General features: G+C 37.1%; 1 protein-coding gene across 2 annotated transcripts in view; it reads right to left on the reverse strand.

Annotated features, from left to right (window-relative positions):
* Vps24 (vacuolar protein sorting 24) overlaps positions 1 to 18,997 on the reverse strand; it is a 110,376-nt gene that overhangs the window by 25,037 nt on the left and 66,342 nt on the right. For both annotated transcript variants that reach the window (XM_090392393.1, XM_090392395.1), the window contains exon 3: positions 13,018 to 13,197. In XM_090392393.1, coding sequence (XP_090248519.1) covers positions 13,018 to 13,197 — 180 coding nt within the window. The remainder of the gene's footprint in view (positions 1 to 13,017; positions 13,198 to 18,997) is intronic.

An 18,997-nucleotide genomic window follows, 5' to 3' on the forward strand; every position in this document is an offset into this window, starting at 1 on the left:
AAGAATAGAAAAATAAGAAGTACATGCTGGACAAAGGAAGTTAAAGAGGCAGTGAAGGAAAAGAACTAAGAATATCAAAAGTTCCTGGCAAATAAGTAAGCTAGTGTTCTTAGAGAATACAGAGACAAATGTAAGAAAGCGAAACACTGTGTAAAACTAGCTAAACAAAAGTCATGGGAGGACTTTGGCAAGAACATAGAAAATAAATATCAAGAAGGGGGGGATGTATTCTGGAGGTTGTTGAAGAAGCTCAGAAATGGAGGAAAAAGTGCTCTAAAAGGAATTAGAGATGATAAAGGTAACATGAAAACTGGAGAAAAAGATATCCTTGAAGTATGGAGTAATTACTTCGAAAAATTGCTAAATGAAACAAGCAATGATGACAGCACAGTGGTAAAAAATACCAACCAGGCATGCAGTCAGGAATACGTTTGACTAGAAATGCTCAAATATGGAGGTATAAAAGTCTTACAGTGGCTGCACTGCATAGTTCAGAAGGCCTGGATAGAGGTACGAATTCCAGATGAACGGAGTAGAGCTCTCATACTATGCATATACAAAAAGGGAAACAAAACTGAATTTGAGAATTACAGAGTTATTTCTCTACTGAGTGTTCCTGGTAAGATATACGCAAGTATACTTGAGAAACGGTTGATAAGGATTGTGGAAGAGAAGCTTGGTGAAGAACAAGCTGGATTCAGGCCGAATACAAGCTGTCAGAATCAGATTTTCACTTTACGACAGAGAGTGGAGAAATCATGGGAATATAACAAAGATCTGTATTTAGGTTTTGTGGATTTGGAAAAGGCATATGACAAGGTGCCAAGAGAGAAGCTATTCAATACGCTACAGTTATATGGTGTCAATGGGGGATTATATCAAACAATACTTAGTCTATATTTGAGTTGTAAGTCAGCAGTTAGAATTGAAGGAAGTACAGGAAGGTGGTTTAAAGTTAAATGCAGTGTCAGACAAGGATGTACTTTATCCCCTCTGTTATTCATATTATGAAGATCACATTATGAAGGAAAGTGGTATTATACATGATATCAGAATTGGATATGTCAATGTCAGCTCTTTGCTTTATGCGGACGATGTTATACTTTTAAATAAATCCGCTACAAGTTTGCAAGATTCCCTGACTAACTTGAATAACTGTTGTAATAGATTTGGTATAAAAGTCAGAATTAAAAAGACAATGAAAATAGGCAGAAACATTGAAAATATCAACTGCATTGTGAATATAAATGTATAGAACAACTAAAACATTTCAGCTACCTAGGCACAATTTTTAGTGAAGATGGTAAATTAAATATGGAAATAGACAACAGAATCAACAAAGCTTGTATGGCAGGAAGTCAACAGAATAAATGTATATGGAATAAGAGAGAATTAGTCGGAATACTAAATTAGCTGTATATAAGACAGTGTTCAAACCAATTTTAACTTATGAATCTGAGAGCTGGGTCAGAAGTAAAACACTTGACCAAAGACTAGAGACCACAGATATGAGAGTCCTGAGAAAGATTAGGGACATGAATAGATGGCACCAATGGCAATATCACATCAGAAATGAGGATATTAGGAAAGAACTTGACATTTTCAGCATCCAGGAATGCGTTAGCAGAGCTAATCTCAGGTGGTATGGTCACTTAAATAGAATGGGAGGGGAAAGATTAGCAAAACAAGTGTTCTCTGGCAGGAAAAAGACCCAGAGGAAGATATATAGGTGGATTGATACAGTAAAAAATGCCTTAGAAGATAGAAATATAAGATCTGATAATGTTGGAGTCTTGACTGGTAACAAACTGATTTGGAGGAAAATTGTAGATAGGAAAGCTAGTAATGATGTAATTTTTCACTTAGTACTATCATATCCTGTATACCCTTTGAGGGTATATATCAGGAATTTGATGATGATATGGAAAGCATAAAGTTAAACGAAAAATAGCTATGCTTCATGCGTGACGTTTATGTGAGAAGCACAAAGGAGTTATACTTCATGGCGAAATTAGATTATCACTGGCAAATATGTGAGTGAGACATGGATAATTTGAATTTTGATACGATTCTTAAATACAGCCATATAATAATCACAGAAATCATAAAAAGTAATTACTTGAGAAATTATTATTTTCCTGGATTGAACCAAAGAAAGGCTGAAATAACTTGCTTTTTACATACTTATTTATACACAAGTTCCAACCTTCTTCAACAAATCATACAATCCATGAAAGCTCTGGCAGAAAAAGAAACATTCAGTAGATTGCCAACATTCTTTACCATTGTAAATATGGACAAAAAAAAAAGTTATAAATTATTTATAGAAAATTACTTCTCTATATCGGTGTCCTAAACATGTTAGTTCACACTTCAAGCACACAAAACAGACGAAACTCAGAAAACAAAAACAGCAACTTGTGACAAATGACAATGTTCAATTCGAATGGTTGACACAATAACCAATCACTGTTAATGATTTCTGGGTGCCATTGTCTCAGAGCACACCTCCACCTCGCCTTCTGTGCGGTTTACAACCACTGGAATGCAAAGAATTTGACTTGCTACACCATCTATACATCTGTTTAAAGGTGTCCATATTTTTAGTACTGCACACCCAGGCTATTAAAGCGAATGTGATGGAATGTTTAAGTGTTGAAAAGTGTCATCTTCATAAAGCCTATATATAATAATATTATATATGTGTGTGTGTGTCTGTGTGAGAGAGAGAGGTTCAGCAGTTTTAAATTTAGATGTGAAAGAAAGAGCAATAGAAATAAAAAAAAAAGTGGGGTCAGAAAAGGAGGCTCTTGACAAAATTATTTGCTTTATTAAAACACTTAAGGAATTGAACAACGTAGTTAAGAATATAAATTAAATTAAACTTTAATAAATATTTCCGATATTTCGGCAACGTCACGTTGCCATCTTCTAAAGGAACTTACAAAAAAAGGCATGTGCACTTAGGCACTAACAACACAGTAACTAAGAATAAAGAGATGAAGCTATTGTTCTCCTAAAAGTCCTGATGGTGCCCTCTAGCGGGCTAAGTAGGTGTTCTTGGCCATTGGGGTGAAGGTCTGCTGATGTAAGCCTCCCAAATTTGGGGCAGTCGCATACAACCAAATTTGTTGAGGTTTGGAGTTTCTTAGGGCTGAGGCTGATTCCATAAATAGTCAAATAGAGAACACATCATCAACGTAGTGAAGCCATATGGTTGGTTTTTGTGGGGCAGAGGCTAAGGCTTTTTCTTCAAAGGTCTCCATAAAGAAATTGGCCAAGGGTGGGGGGAGTGGTGAACCCATGGCTGTCCTCTCTATTTGTTTGTAGAATTTTCCCTGCCAAATGAAATAGCCTGAGTTCATTGTAAACTGAAATAAGGCTGAGATATCGGGAGAAAATTTAGCTTGGATTAGCTCTAAAGTTTCCTTGAGTGGGACATTTGTGAATAAAGAGGAGACCTCAAAGCTGACCATTATGTCAGTACATTGGAGTATAAGGTTTTCTATGCTGGCTTTGAAGTGGGCTGAGTTTTTTTATGTGTGTGATGGTGTGTTGCCAGTAAAGTGTGAGCTCTTTGGCGAAATGTTTAGCTAATTTGTATGTGGGGGATTCAATGCCATCCACTATGGGACGTAATAGCACATTTTCTTTATGTATTTTTGGGAGTCTGTAAATACAGGGGGGGGGGTATAGAGTTAAACGGCTTTAATCTGTTGGTAACTTCTACAGGCCAAGAAGTGACTTTCTTAAGGAGCCTGTGAAGTTTTCTAATTTGAGAGTTGGTGGGATTGTATTCGATAGGGAGGTAAGCAGCCTGATCTAATAGAAGAGCATTGAGCTTACCTGTGTAGTCCTTTTGGTTAAGTACTACAGTTGCATTTCCCTTATCCGCTTTGGTGATAACTAATTCTTTATTATTCCTCATTCCCTGTAGAGCTTTATATTCCTTGTTGGATATGTTGGTTTTTGGTGGTCTTGCTTTGGAGAGGACACGAGCTCCATCCAGTCTTACACTGTTGGCGACTTGATGTGGAAGGTGGAGAATTCCGCGTTCAATCTGGATCATAATATCCTCACTGGGTATTTTATTGGGAGCAATGGCGAAGTTGTAGATACGTGAAAGCGCGTTGAGTGCTTCAGGCTTCAGGGTGACTGAAGAAAGGTTGATTACGGTGTTGGTAGCAAGTTTTGGAACGACGGTAGAGTTCTTTTTTAATTTTTCGAATTTTTTCATCTGTCGGCCTCATATTTTTTCAAATTCTTTGTCTGCAGCGGTACACGAGACGTCATGTAAAATCGACCAAAGTTCGTGATTTTGTGATTGATCCTAAGAAACTCTCCAAACCTCAACACATTTGGTTGCATGCGACTTCCCCAAATTTGGGAGGCTTACATCAGCAGACCTTCAGCCCAACGACCAAGAACACCTACTTAGCCCGCAAGAGGGCACCATCAGGACTTTTAGGAGAACAATAGCTTCATCTCTTCATTCTCAGTTACTGTGTTGTAGTGCCTACGTGCACGTGCCTTTTTTTGTAAGTTCCTTTAGTAGATGGCAATATTTCAGATGTAATAAATATTTCCGATAATTTCGTTGCCGAAATATCAGAAATACCGATAATTTCGTTGCCGAAATATCGGAAATATTTATTAAAGTATAATTTAATTTATATTCTTAACTACGTTGTTCAATTCCTTAAGTGTTTCAATAATGCATAACCAACGTATAAGCCTGTCTACGAGAATCGACATCATCCACGACGATACGATTGCACGGAAGGCCCGCCAATACGATAAATTGAAATTGAAGCTGTCTAGACAATTAAATCGTCTAACTTTCCTGAAACGCTGCCGGGATAATAAGGTAATCCCGAACTGTGTAAAATTCAAGCGCTGTTTTGTTTCACAAAAAGTTCTCCGAATATATAACTGCACTAGCTACACGAACAAATCACCGCCACACGGTTTCTCTTAGTGGACATTAACGAAGCTATTTGTGCCGTCAAAGATGAGCTTTCATGCACTTTAAATCAAGAACTTTGGTCGATTTTGCATGACGTCTCATGTACTACTGCAGAGAAAGAATTTGAAAAAATACGAGACGGACAGATGAAAAATTCGAAAAATTAGAAAAGAACTCTACCGTCTTTCCAAAACTTGCTACCAACACCGTAAGCAACCTTTCTTCAGCCACCCTGAAGCCTGAAGCACTCAACACGCTTTCACGTGGCCACAACTTCGCCATTGCTCCCAATAAAATACCTAGTGAGGATATTATGATCCAGATCGAACGCGGAATCCGCCACCTTCCACATCAAGTCGCCAGCAGTGTAAGACTGGATGTAGCTTGTGTCCTCTCCAAAGCAAGACCACCAAAAACCAACATATCCAACAAGGAATATAAAGCTCTACAGGAAATGAGGAATAATAAAGAATTAGTTAACCAAAAGGACTACACAGGTAAGCTGAAGGCTCTTCTATTAGATCGGGCTACTTACCTCCCTATCGAATACAATCCCACCAACTCTCAAATTAGAAAACTTCACAGGCTCCTTAACACGTTCATTGCCAAGCTGAAAATTGGAATTTTCATGTGGTGGACAAAATTTTTTTTACTCGATAGCGACGTCCACGCGATATCGCGTGATTGGCAATGATCGTTTTGGGAAAGTCACTTCTTGGCCTGTAGAAGTTACCAACAGATTAAAGCCGTTTAACTCTATACCCCCCCCCCCTGTATTTACAGACTCCCAAAAATACATAAAGAAAATGTGCTATTACGTCCCATAGTGGATGGCATTGAATCCCCCACATACAAATTAGCTAAACATTTCGCCAAAGAGCTCACACTATACTGGCAACACACCATCACACACATAAAAAAACTCAGCCCACTTCAAAGCCAGCATAGAAAACCTTATACTCCAACGTAATGACATAATGGTCAGCTTTGACGTCTCCTCTTTATTCACAAATGTCCCACTCAAGGAAACTTTAGAGCTAATCCAAGCTAAATTTTCTCCCGATATCTCAGCCTTATTTCAGTTCACAATGAACTCAGGCTATTTCGTTTGGCAGGGAAAATTCTACAAACAAATAGAGAGGACAGCCATGGGTTCACCACTCCCTCCACCCTTGGCCAATTTCTTTACGGAGACCTTTGAAGAAAAAGCCTTAGCCTCTGCCCCACAAAAACCAACCATATGGCTTCGCTATGTTGATGATGTGTTCGCTATTTGGCCACATGGCTCTGAAACACTCCTCTCCTTCTTAACACACATAAACAACCAACACCCCAGAATCAAGTTCACCCTGGAAAAAGAGGAAAACAACAGCCTCCCTTTCCTAGACACACTAGTCACCCGCCAGCCTAATGGAATCTTGGTTTTCTCAGTTTACAGAAAACCCACCCATACAGGCAGATACATTCAGCAACAATTCCCCCCCCTCACAACAATACGGAGTGGTGAAAACACTATACAACAGGGCTAAACTAATCTTTTCAAATGACTTGGCCCTAAACACTGAACTAAATCACATCCTCAACACTTTCTCAGCCAATGGCTACCCCCCCAAAAAAAATCCAAAAAATATTAGAACCTACAAACCACAGATCCCCCCCCCCCCCCTCCACAACAAAGATTACTCTAAATCCATCACCATTCCCTACATCCGAGGCACCTCGGAAAAGATTACCAAAATCTTAAAAAAAAACATGACCTGACCTCCTGTTACAGACCTTACAGAAGATTGGCATCCCTTTCCGCTCCACTAAAGACCAACCACTTCCCCTAGACCTACCTGGTGTATACCAGGTCCCTTGCAGTTGTAAACTGTCTTACTTTGGCCAAACAGGCAGGACAGCGAATATCAGAATTTCTGAACACAAGGACTACATCTGTTTTCATAAGTACAGCCATTCTGGTCTTGCAGACCATGCTCTGGATACACGCCACAGAATATGGTAGAAGAAAGCTACAGTAATACACCGTAGCAAATACAAATTCAAAAGACTATTTATGGAATCAGCCTGAGCCCTAAGAAACTCTCCAAACCTCAACAAATTTGGTTGTATGCGACTGCCCCAAATTTGGGAGGCTTACATCAGCAGACCTTCACCCCAACGGCCAAGAATACCTACTTAGCCTGCTAGAGGGCACCATCAGGACTTTTAGGAGAACAATAGCTTCATCTCTTCATTCTCGGTTACTGTGTTGTAGTGCCTACATGCACGTGCCTTTTTTTGTAAGTTCCTTTAGAAGATGGCAACGTGACGTTGCCGATATATCGGAAATATTTATTAAGGTTTAATTTAATTTATATTCTTAACTACGTTGTTCAATTCCTTAAGTGTTTTAATAATGCATAACCAACATATAAGCCTGTCTACGAGAAAAAATAATTTGCTACAACTTTTGAATATGCTAGGAAAGAGTAGAAATATTGATGCAGAAAACATACTTAGAGCAAAGAGAATTGAACATTAATCGAGAATACTATTAATCTATGATTTGCCAATGATATCATAATAATATGATATCATGGGCAAATCATATATATATCAACAATCACTTGTTATAATAGCAGAATGACCAAAAGAATTAGAACAAGTGATTGCTTGAATTAAATGAAGTCTGTGGAACAGGCCAACAAATAAATATGGACTAATAAAAAATAACATAGTCAAAAAAATCTGCAAAGAAAACAAATGAAAATAAATCAAAAACAGATTGAAATATCTAGGAGAAATCATTACAAATAACCATAGAGTTGATAATGAAATTTCAAATAGAATAATAACAGGAAAGTTTTTAATTGAGTAAAATTAGCTAAAAGAAAAGCATGGCTTGACTTTGGTAAAAACTTTATAGTAAGAACTATAAAAGGAATTAGAGATAATAAAGGGGATATGAAAACTGAGATTAAAGATATTGTTTATGTATGGAGTAATTACTTTGAAAGACTGCTAAATGAAACGGGCAGTGATAGCATGGTGGTAGAAAACACTCAACAGCAATGTCTGGAATATATATCTGTACTTGAAGTAGAAAAGCTATTACAAACCTGAAATGTGGAAAGGCAGCTGGAGTAGATGATATTTGATCAGAAATGCTAAAATATTGAAGTATAGAAGTTTTACAGTGGCCTACACTGCATAATACAGAAGGCCTGGTCAGAGGGTCAAATTCCAGATGATTGGAGTATAGCACTAATGGTATCCATCTATAAAAAAAAAGGGAATAAAGTTGAATGTGAGAAGTACAGAGGAATTTCTCTATTGAGTGTTCCTGATAAGATTTATGCAAGCATTCCTGAGAAATGGCTAAGAAAAATTGTTGAGGAGAAGCTTGGAGAAGAACAAGCTGGGTTCAGGCCAAACAGAGGTTGTCAGGATGAGATTTTCACTTTAAGACAAATAGTTGAGAAATCATGGAAATGTAGCAAGGATCTGTATTTAAATTTTGTAGATCTGGAAAAGGCATATGACAAAGTGTCAGAAGGAAAGCTCTTCAAAACACTCCAGTTATATGGTGTAAATGGGACCTTACATAAAGCAATACATAGTCTCTATTTGGGTTGTAAATCAGCAGTTAGAATGAACTGAAGAAGTTACAGAAAGATGTTTATTGTCTCTGGTGTGTGACAAGGATGTACATTATCTTCACTGTTATTCATCATATATTATGAAGAAAAGTGGTATTAAACCTGATATCAAGATTGGAGATGTTGGTCTCAGCTCTTTAATTTATGCAGATCATGTTATACTCCTAAAGAAATCCATAAGTATGCAGGATTCCCTGAACAAACTGAATAACTGCTGTAATAAATTTGGTATGAAAATCAGCATTAAGAAGACAAAGACAATGAAAATAGGAAGAAAACACTGAAAACACCAACTGCATCCTGAATGGAGAACCTACAGAACAAGTAAAACACTTCAATTATTTAGGCACAATTTTTAGTGACTATGGCGAATTAAATTTGGAAACAGACAGCAGAATTAGCAAAGCTGCTACTATGGTAGGAAGTCAACTGAATAAATTTATATGAAATAAGAAAGAGATTAGTCGAAACACTAAACTAGCTGTATACAAGACAGCATTCAACTCAATTTTAACTTATGGATCCGAGAGCTGAGTTAGAAATAAAACACTCGATCAAAGACTGGAGACCAGAGATATGAGAGTCCTGAGAAAGATGGCATCAATGGCAGTATCACATTAAAAACAAGGCTATTAGGAAAGAACTCGACTTTGTTAACATTCAGGAATGTGTTGGCAGAGCTAATCTTAGGCAGTATGGCCACTTAAACAGAATGGGAGAGGAAAGCCTTACATCAAAGAAAAAAAAAAATATATTTTTTTGTTTTATACAGGATTTTTTGTCATGATAACTGAATTTTCACAATACTATGTTATATGGAAACCCTCCCCCCATGTTTTCTGGTTGTGATTTAGTTCTAAAATTTATCACATACCTTGCAGCCTATTTGCAATCCTTTATTTTCAAGCAAGAGGACTATCTTTTGGTAGACGTTATACTTTGCAATACTTGAGAATGCAGGCCAAAACATATGACTCTAAGAAAAAAGAAATGTCCCTAACTGCTGCTCCCAGGATCAGTGCGTGTGTGTGCATTTAAATCTATCAGTGGTAGTGGGGGGGAGGATCATAATCTAAATTTTAAGTTTACTTTCCTCCTGAAAATTACTTAGGGCATTTAAATGGAAAATTTCTTCATGTTTATAGACTCTTCAGAAGGCATGCCGGGTTAGATGAACTCTTAAAAGATGTCTTAAATTCATGAATAACAAAAGAAATCCAGACCAGCAGAACATGACATAGCATTTGAATCATAGAGAATACACGGCGAAAAAGCTACTTTTATAGTACTAAGTTAAAGCAAAAAGACCTCAAAAGTAGTCAAATGCAGCCTGCATAATATTGTTTGGGAAGATGCTTAATTTCTTCCAAAGATAGTATGCATATTTCTGTATAAGTTATTTGTCAACATGCTTGGCATACTGACACATTTTTGTTTGGTGTCCTACTGAACAAAAACAAGCCAGTACTGAAAAAAATTATTAGACAAAAGATGAAGGAATTAGCAAAAGTTCAGGAGATATTTAGAGATGCATACGAAGTTCAAAAAAAAGTTAAGAAGCAAAAGGAGTGACAATAAAGCACTAAAGCAGGTAAAATATTATTGAGTACTGCCTCATAAAACATGCCATTGTTGACTGTGCTACTACTTTGAATTTTGGGGAGGAAAATGAAAAATATAATGAATACAACTGAAGAACAAAAGAAAAGAGATGGCATGTCTGGTAGGTACCAGAAATAAATGCAGAATGAGAGAGGATATGAAAGGATTTCTGGATGAAATGAGAGTGGAGAGAGAGAGAGAGAGAGAGAGAGAAAGGGGGGAAGTAAACCTTGTCAGTTTATTACTATGAAGTGAATTAAGAAGAATGGCTATGATGGCAAACAATTTGATGTATGAGACACTGTGCAGATGGAATAGTTGCAAGTTTTTGAATATGTGGAGTGAGTCTGAGAGGAGAATGGATTTATACGAGGGCTGTTCAATAAGTAATAAGACTAATTTTACTGTCGCAAAACCACTCATCACAATATTAATTTCTGTGGAATAAAGAAATGTTGCTGTCTGTATTATTAACAAAAGAGGTTGATAGATGGCATATACGGGCTGATGTGCCAGAGTGTCACGTGACTAAACGCAAGCTTGTTTCGGCGCACTTACGAGCTGCAACCAGTCGTCGAAATGGAAGTGTCCTTGGAATAGCGTTATGCGATTAAATTTTGTGTGTTTGCAAAAATCGGCATCAGACACTTTTAACATGATACGCGAAGCTTTCCACGATGAAGCAATGTCGAGGGCAAGTGTTTTTCACTGGCATAAAACTTTTAAGGAAGGCAAAATGTGGAAGATCTTGAACATGAGGGAAGACCTTCAACATCCATCACAGAGACAATGATCAACACAGCAGCGATTATCATCGAGGAGGATCACAGAATTAGAGTACGCCAGCTGCATGTTGTCCTGAATATTTCTGTGGGAAGTGTTCACTCAATCATGGCTGAACATTTGGGACTGAAACGTGTTTGCGCCCGATGGATTCCCAAATTCTTGACACCGGAGCAAATGCAGCATCGAGTGGATGTGTGCACAGAATGGAAAGAAAGACTGGAACAAGAAGGCGACAACTTCTTAAAACGCATCATTACAGCAGATGAAGCTTGGTTGTATCACTATGACCTACAATGAAACAACAAAGCAGTGAATGGAAGCATCCGTCTTCACCTACCCCCAAGAAAGCAAAAACTGTAAAATCGGCTGGTAAAGTTATGACCATAATGTTTTTTGACTACGAAGGCATTGTTTACCAACACGCTGTAGAACCCTGGAATACTGTAAATGGCTCATACTATGCGGATGTTTTACGGACAATGGTACAGCACGTCAAAAGGAAGCATCCGTTGCTGAAGAATGGCTTCTTATTGCACCATGATAATGCAATTGCACCACGATAATACAAGGTTGTGTAGTGGATGTTTTCAGAAGAACAACATAGATATCCTACCACACCCTTCATACAGTCCTGATCTCGCACCGTGCGATTTCTGGCTGTTTCCTCAGCTCAAGAAACCACTAAGAGGCCGCCATTTCGAAAGCAACAAAGCATGTGTAAAAGATGCGGAGGCGGTTTTGAAAGAACTCTCAAAAAACGGACTTTCACATGTGTTTAAGAAGTGGACGCAACGTTGGGACAAATGTATCGCGTCTCACGGTAGTTACTTCGAAAAAGACCATGTAAATGATGATGATTAAAGGTAATCTGTTTTCTGTATAAATATAGTCTTATAACTTATTGAACAGCCTCCGTACAAGATGGGCAGCCTGCACTTGAATGTGTTTGGTATTAAGAGTCTAGAGAAACCATTTACTGGTATGAGATCTAATACAGAGAGTCAGGGAAAATAGATCATGGTGAAAGGAATGATGAGAGTCTATTCATAAGAGCATCTAAGATATAGAACTGTGGTAATGATATAAATGTGCTTAATCAGAGAGGTGATTAGGATTGAAATGATGATTGTATACTCATCTGGTTCAGACTTATTTAATACATGCAAGGATGTTTGCATAAGTGAGACATTAGATATGAACAGATATTTGCAAATTGATCCAATGGGTCATACAGATACAGAGATAACAAAAAAATGATACTTTGGGACTTTGCTAAAGGCTTTTGATAGGATACAGCATGGATGGATATTGCATAAATTGGAGAATACAGGATTGGATTATAAACTATTAACTTGGATAAGAAGATGACCGAATGACATCAAAAAAGTGGCATGTGGGAGGCATGCGTCTGGAAGATTTAAAGTGACCAGCGGTGTACCCCAAGGTGTACTTGGTCCCTTCTTGAGAAAAGAAGTCAAGAAAGAGATGAGAACAAGATTTTTCTCTCAAGAATGGTGCATGACTGGAATGGCTTACCTTTAGAGGTGGCGATTGTAAGTAGCAGTGTGAATGAATTTAAAAAAAAAAGGTATGACAGCTGGTGTGGGTGATATGTGTCTTCCCCTTAATGAGTCAATGACTTGATGAAGATGTCTGTGGTAATAATAATAATAAAGAAATAGTTAGAAAAAGCGAAAGGAATATTCAGATGTCCACATGATCAGTAATTCATAAGGATGTAAACTCTTAGGAAGATCTGAGTTAATAGAGAATCTATAGTAATTACATCAAAAAAGATTAATTACAGTTTAACTTTCACTACAGCAAACTCCAAGTGATCACAAGAAGAAAGAGTTTTAACACAGCATTGTGCCTAAGAAGATTTGGTGAGGACTTTTTAGTAATTAACCAGAATAAGCTGGTTTGTTAATGGTGTATACTGTAGTGAGTGAATTGTAGCTGAAAACAAAAATTTATACTCAAGCATGTTCTAAAAAACAATCTTATTGGATATTAACTTACCTAGTTGGTGATTCATACTCATCATAATGGAGTTAATTTGGGCTTTTGATGTATGAATGCGATTAATTGACTTTCTCGCTCTCACTACCTCTTTTGCAAGGATTTTACAGACATCAGCATCCCCTTTCTTTGCTGCATCTTTTAATGATCGTTTTACCTTCTCTTCCTCTCTCTGTATAGCTGATATGAAAATATTTTTAAATATTGACATGTAAATGCGAGAGAAAAATTTCAGGTGAAAAAAGTTTATACAAAAATAAACAGATATGTAAATATAAAATCAAACAATCTGATTGATTTGAACACTTATTTTTAATACATCTGACTGAACTGACAAAATCAGCTTAATCAGATGATGTCTCTGGACTAGCCAGAAACACCATTCTAATGTATGCCACATAAAATGTAAACAAGATTAAAATGCTAAAATGAAAGCCTTCAATTTCTTGCAACTCAGAACGAGATTTTTAGAAGTTTGTGTGGATTAACTAATTTACTGATGGGATTATCACATACTGTTTAAGGGTGGCATCTTAATTCATCTAATAAGGTAGGTAGTGTGTGATCAAACATCAATACTATAGTTAGGGCCTGAAAAATTTTTTGCTTTCTCTCCAGTCAGATGTTAGCTCGGTTTATTTTACTTTAGATAGTTAGGATCAACAGTGGAAGAGGATGGAGAGGCTGAGAAGGAAGTGAGATGCAGGATACAAGTGGGATGGAGGAACTGGAGAGAGATGGCTGGAGTGCTATGCAATAAGAGAGTGCTGATCAATCTGAAAAGCAAAATCTATAGGACAGTAGTGAGACCAGCTATGATGTATGCTATGGAAACTGTGGCCCTGAGGAAAAATAACATCAGCAGGATGGAGGTAGCAGAGATGAGAATGCTTAGGTGGATGTGTGGTGTGACCAGAAAGGATCGTCTCAGAAATGCCTATGTGAGGGGAACAGTGAAAGTTACGAACTTAGGAATGAAGATACAGGACAGGAAGCAAGGTTTAGATGATTTGGTCATGTGATGAAGAGGGAGGACGAATATGCGGGAAGAAAGGTCATGCAGATGGATGTGCAGGGGAGGAGGAGGACGCGACGGCCACCAAAGAAGAGATGGAGGGAGCTGGTGGAAGAGGACTTGAGGATGAAGAACTTGGATGTGGTTACAGCTCAAGACAGGAGGATGTGGAGGAGGCTCACCAAAAACAGTGACCCTGTTTAAGTGGGACAAGCTGCAAAAGAAGATTGGGTACACATATTGCTGTACATCTAATGGATTTACACAACATTCATATTCAAAACTCAGATCATAATTTTTTTGTCATCTATATTATGGAAGTATCAAGCACTCACAATGGACAAGTATTCTACATTTAATATTTAATGAGACATCAAAAGTGTGGATAGGAGTTTATAAATTATCAGAATGTCACTGGGATGTGCGAGTCTGAATTTCAAAAAATATTTTGTTGACAAAGTTTCACATTATATCAACAAGATCTTGATAGTAATTACATTACAAAAAAGGAGATGGGAAAAACCACATGCTTCTCTGAATGAATCTATTAATGTTTCGGAATCTGCCAATGTGCGCCTTAAAGGTTTGGTTCTTGCTTACAAACTCTTTTTTTTTTCTTGAATAACATTTGTGTCTACAGCTCATGAATGAATCTATTAATGTTTCAAAATCTGCCATGTGCATCCTGAAGGTTTAGTTCTTGCTTACAAACTCGATATTTTCTTATATAATATTTGGGTCTACAGCTCACCTTTGAAAGCTACTCCACTTTCATTCTTTTTAAAACTTCCTTAATTTTTTTTTTCTTTTTTCAATATGAAATTTAATTTTATCCTAATCAGGATTAATGGTGATCACTTCCTATTTCAAATCTCATATATATGTTTAAGTCCAGTGCCAGCATGAAGATATTGCTATCAACAATAACAACCAAAGTTGTCATCATCATCAAATTCCTGACATACCATCAAGGGGTGTATAGGATATGATAATACTACATGAAAAATTTACATCATTACTAACTTCCTATCTACAATTTTCCTCCAAATCAGTCTGTTGGAGTCTTGATAGACTCCAACATTATCAGATCGTATATTTCTATCTACTAAGGCACTTTTTACATTATCAATCCACCTATGTCTTCCTCTGGGTCTTTTTCCTGCCAATGTGGCAGAGAACACTTGTTTTGCTAATCTTTCCTCGCCCATTCTGTTTAAGTGACCATACCACCTGAGATTAGCTCTGCTAATGCATTCCTGGATGCTGACAACGTCAAATTCTTTCCTAATATCCTCATTTTTAATATGATATTGCCACTGATGCCAATCTGTTCATGCCTCTAATCTTTCTTAGGACTCTCATATCTGCGGTCTCTAGTCTTTGGTCAAGTGTTTTACTTCTGACCCAGCTCTCAGATCCATAAGTTAAAACTGGTTTGAACACTGTCTTGTATGCAGCTAATTTAGTGTTTTGACTGATTTCTCTCTAATTCCATATAAATTTATTCAGTTGACTTCCTACCATACCAGCTTTGTTGGTTCTGTTTCTATTTCCATATTTAATTTACCATCTTCACTAAAAATCATGCCTAGGTAGCTGAGATGTTTTACTTGTTCTATAGGTTCTCCATTCATAATACAGTTGATATTTTCAATGCTTCTGCCTATTTTCATTGTCTTTGTCTTGTTACTGCTTACCTTCATACCATATCTATTACAACAGTTATTCAATTTAGGCAGAGAATCTTGCAGACTTGTAGCATATTTCTGTAGAATATAATTAACATAAAGCAAAGAGCTGAGATTAACATCTCCAAATTTGATATCAGGTTTAATACCACTTTCCTTTATAATGTGATCTTCATAATATGAATAACAGAAGGGATAATATACATCCTTGTCTGACACCAGATTTAACATTAAACCACCTTCCTGTACTTCCATCAATTCTAACTGCTGACTTACAACTCAAATAAAGACTCCATTCCATTCATGTGTCGTCTCCTATCTAGGAGGTTGACTACCATGATGTTACTCATGGTTAACTATGGGCGTAACGATATGTGGTGAGGACCCTATCTCCTCCACATATTGCCGTAAGTATTAATGACTGTAGCTGTTTGTGTTCATGGGGCCAGTTTGCCTGTTCTGATGGATGAAAAAACCCGAGTTTCCGGGTGAAAAAACCCTCTACCTCTGTATGAGACTGGCTAACTCACCTTTAGTTGAAAGAGAACAGATAAAGGTTCCTCACATCATCGATGGGAATCAAACCCAGGTCTTTCTGACCAAAGGGCTTCTTCTATACTAAATGAGCTACGGCGGCTTGAAAATAAAGACTAAGTACTGCTTAATATAATGTCCCATCGACACCATATAACTGTAGTGTTTTGAATAGTTTTCTCTCTTGGCAATTTGTCACCAAATCTGATCCTGACAGCTCAGATTGAAGCCTGAATCCTGTTCAACCGTTTCTCAAGTATACTCAGTAAAGAAATACTTCTGTAATTTGCATATTCAGTTTTATTTCTCTTTTTATATATGAATCATATATGGATCTCAATTAGCTGGAATTCGTCCCTCTGTCCAGGCCTTGTGAACTATGATTACACTGTTGAGTGTTTTTTTTACCACTGTGCTATCATTTGTGCTGCTTCTTTCATGTAGCAATTTTTCGAAGTAATTACTCCATACTTCAAGGATATCTTTTTCTCCGATTTTCATGTCACCTTTATCATCTCCAATTCCTTTTACAGTATTTTTATTCCATTTCTGAGCTTCTTCAACAACCTCCAGAATATATTCCCACCTTCTTGATATTTATTTTCTATGTTCTTACCAAAGTAAGAACATAGAAATTCCTTCATTGCCTCTTTAACTTCCTGTGTCCAACATGGAGTTCTGATTTTTCTATCCTTGCAGACAACTTCACCACATGCCTCTCTGGCTGAATCAATCAGTGTTTTCTCCAGGGCTTGCCACTGAATCTGCAAGGTTTGGTTCCTGTTCTCCAGCTGTTTCATTTTTTCTTCAATCATGTTTGTGTATTTTAGTCTATAGCTCACATCTGAGAGCTGCTCAACTTTCATTTGCTTTAAAACTTTCTTACATGTTCTTATTTTTAATATGAAACTGAATTTTATCCTGCTCAAGACTAAATGGTGATCACTTCCAATTTTAAATCGTCTGTACACTCTGGTGTTCTGCACCAGGGAAAAAACATCACTATCAACAATAACATAGTCAATGAGACTTTTCTTATTCCTTGCCTCTTCTCTCCATGTAAATTTGTGCACATTTTTATGTTGGAACATTGTATTAGTAATAACCAGTCCATGTCCTGAGCAGAAATCCAACAGGTATTTGCCATTATTATTAGCTTTGTTCTTTTCTCCAAATTTTCCCAAAATATTTTGATGCATTTGAGTGGTAAAGACAAAGCAGTAAAGCAGGTGCTCTCTCTTGATGAGTCTTTGTACTCGCTAGAGGTGTCAAATAATAATAATTTTTCTATGTCTGACAATCATTTCCTACTCTGCTATTTAGATCACCAACAAGGACTAACTTTTTTTTTTTTTAGTGTGTCAGTTGCTTTCTCTAAAGCCTCAAAAAATTCCTCCACTTCTACCCTAGTAAAACCTTCTATGGGGCATAGGCACAAATAAGTCTCATTGTCCAGTTCCCCATTCTGATATTTGCCCACATCATTCTACTTGAGACTGCCTACCATTCAAGAAGATTAGCCTCGTATTTAGTGTCAATGAGACTTTTCTTGGGTCTTGTCTTCCCTCTTCATGTAAATAGGTTTTATGGTGGAACATGGTCTTAGTAATGAGCAGACCATGAGCTAAGCAGAAATCAGCAAGTACTTACCTTTGCTCTTTTCTTTAAATTTTCCCAAAACATTTCTTTATGTCTGGTACTCATTTCCTATTCTGTTCTTTAGATCAGGTCCTTTCTCTGATGACTTGAAAAATTCATCAACTTCTTTGTTAGTGGAACTTTTTACGAGACCACAGACGTAAAAAAACTTGCTACCCAATTCTCCATTTCGATGTTTGCCTACATCACTTTACTTGAAGTTGTCTGCATTAGAGAAGATTATCATGTTGAGTATGGCATATCATAGATTCCCTCTCCTTTCCCTATTCATTTCTGCCTGAATATAACATTTTCTATTTGTTATTTAGCTGAATCTTACCTGTTACCATCTTCCTTTTTCAGTAAGTAACACCAATTATATTGACCTGATATTCTCTAATTCTTCTGTCAGTTCCACTTCTTTTCCATTGATACATCTTATGTTGTGGTACCTACCTTGAATTCTGATGTTCAGTTGAAGTCTGGTAGCTGACTTTCCATTGTTCACCCTGGTTCCCTGAAGAAAGCAGCAGCAGCTTTATACACCAACTGATGCTTCAGCTGGTGTGACATTCCATCATGTTTTAGCATCATTTTGTTTTAATTTAAGCCAACAACAATACAATCTGACTGGTAAATTACCAGCCCATCCTGTACGGCTCATATGGTCTATTAATGGAGTTCAACATAAGAAGGCAAGGTTGGATATTAAGTTGGAAGCCCAACAGGTTCTCCACATTCCTTAAAAGGCTATGCTCCAACTGTGACCATTAAGCAACCAGACAGTGAGTCTATTATTTTCATATTACTATAAAAAAGAAATTGAGCTGTTTTGTGCATGTGTGTGGTGAATCCTACCCACAAAAGCCTGTTATTACATGGTAAACTCCACGAAGTTCACAGACTCATCTAAGGAGGCTCTAAACATTATGCCAAGCACTATCCAATATTCATACTACATCTCTCATACTTCGTTTTGAATTTTATTTTCATATTACTATAAATTATTGTAATTTATAGTAATATTTCATATTACTATAAATTACAAAATCTTATAGTTTGACCTGTTTTGTGCATGTGTGTGGTGAATCCTACCCACAAAAGC

Source organism: Typopeltis vanoorti, chromosome 5 (genome assembly GCF_054136105.1).
Source record: "Typopeltis vanoorti isolate ZY-2024b chromosome 5, IOZ_Tvanoo_1.0, whole genome shotgun sequence".
NCBI classification, from domain to species: Eukaryota; Metazoa; Arthropoda; class Arachnida; order Uropygi; family Thelyphonidae; genus Typopeltis; species Typopeltis vanoorti.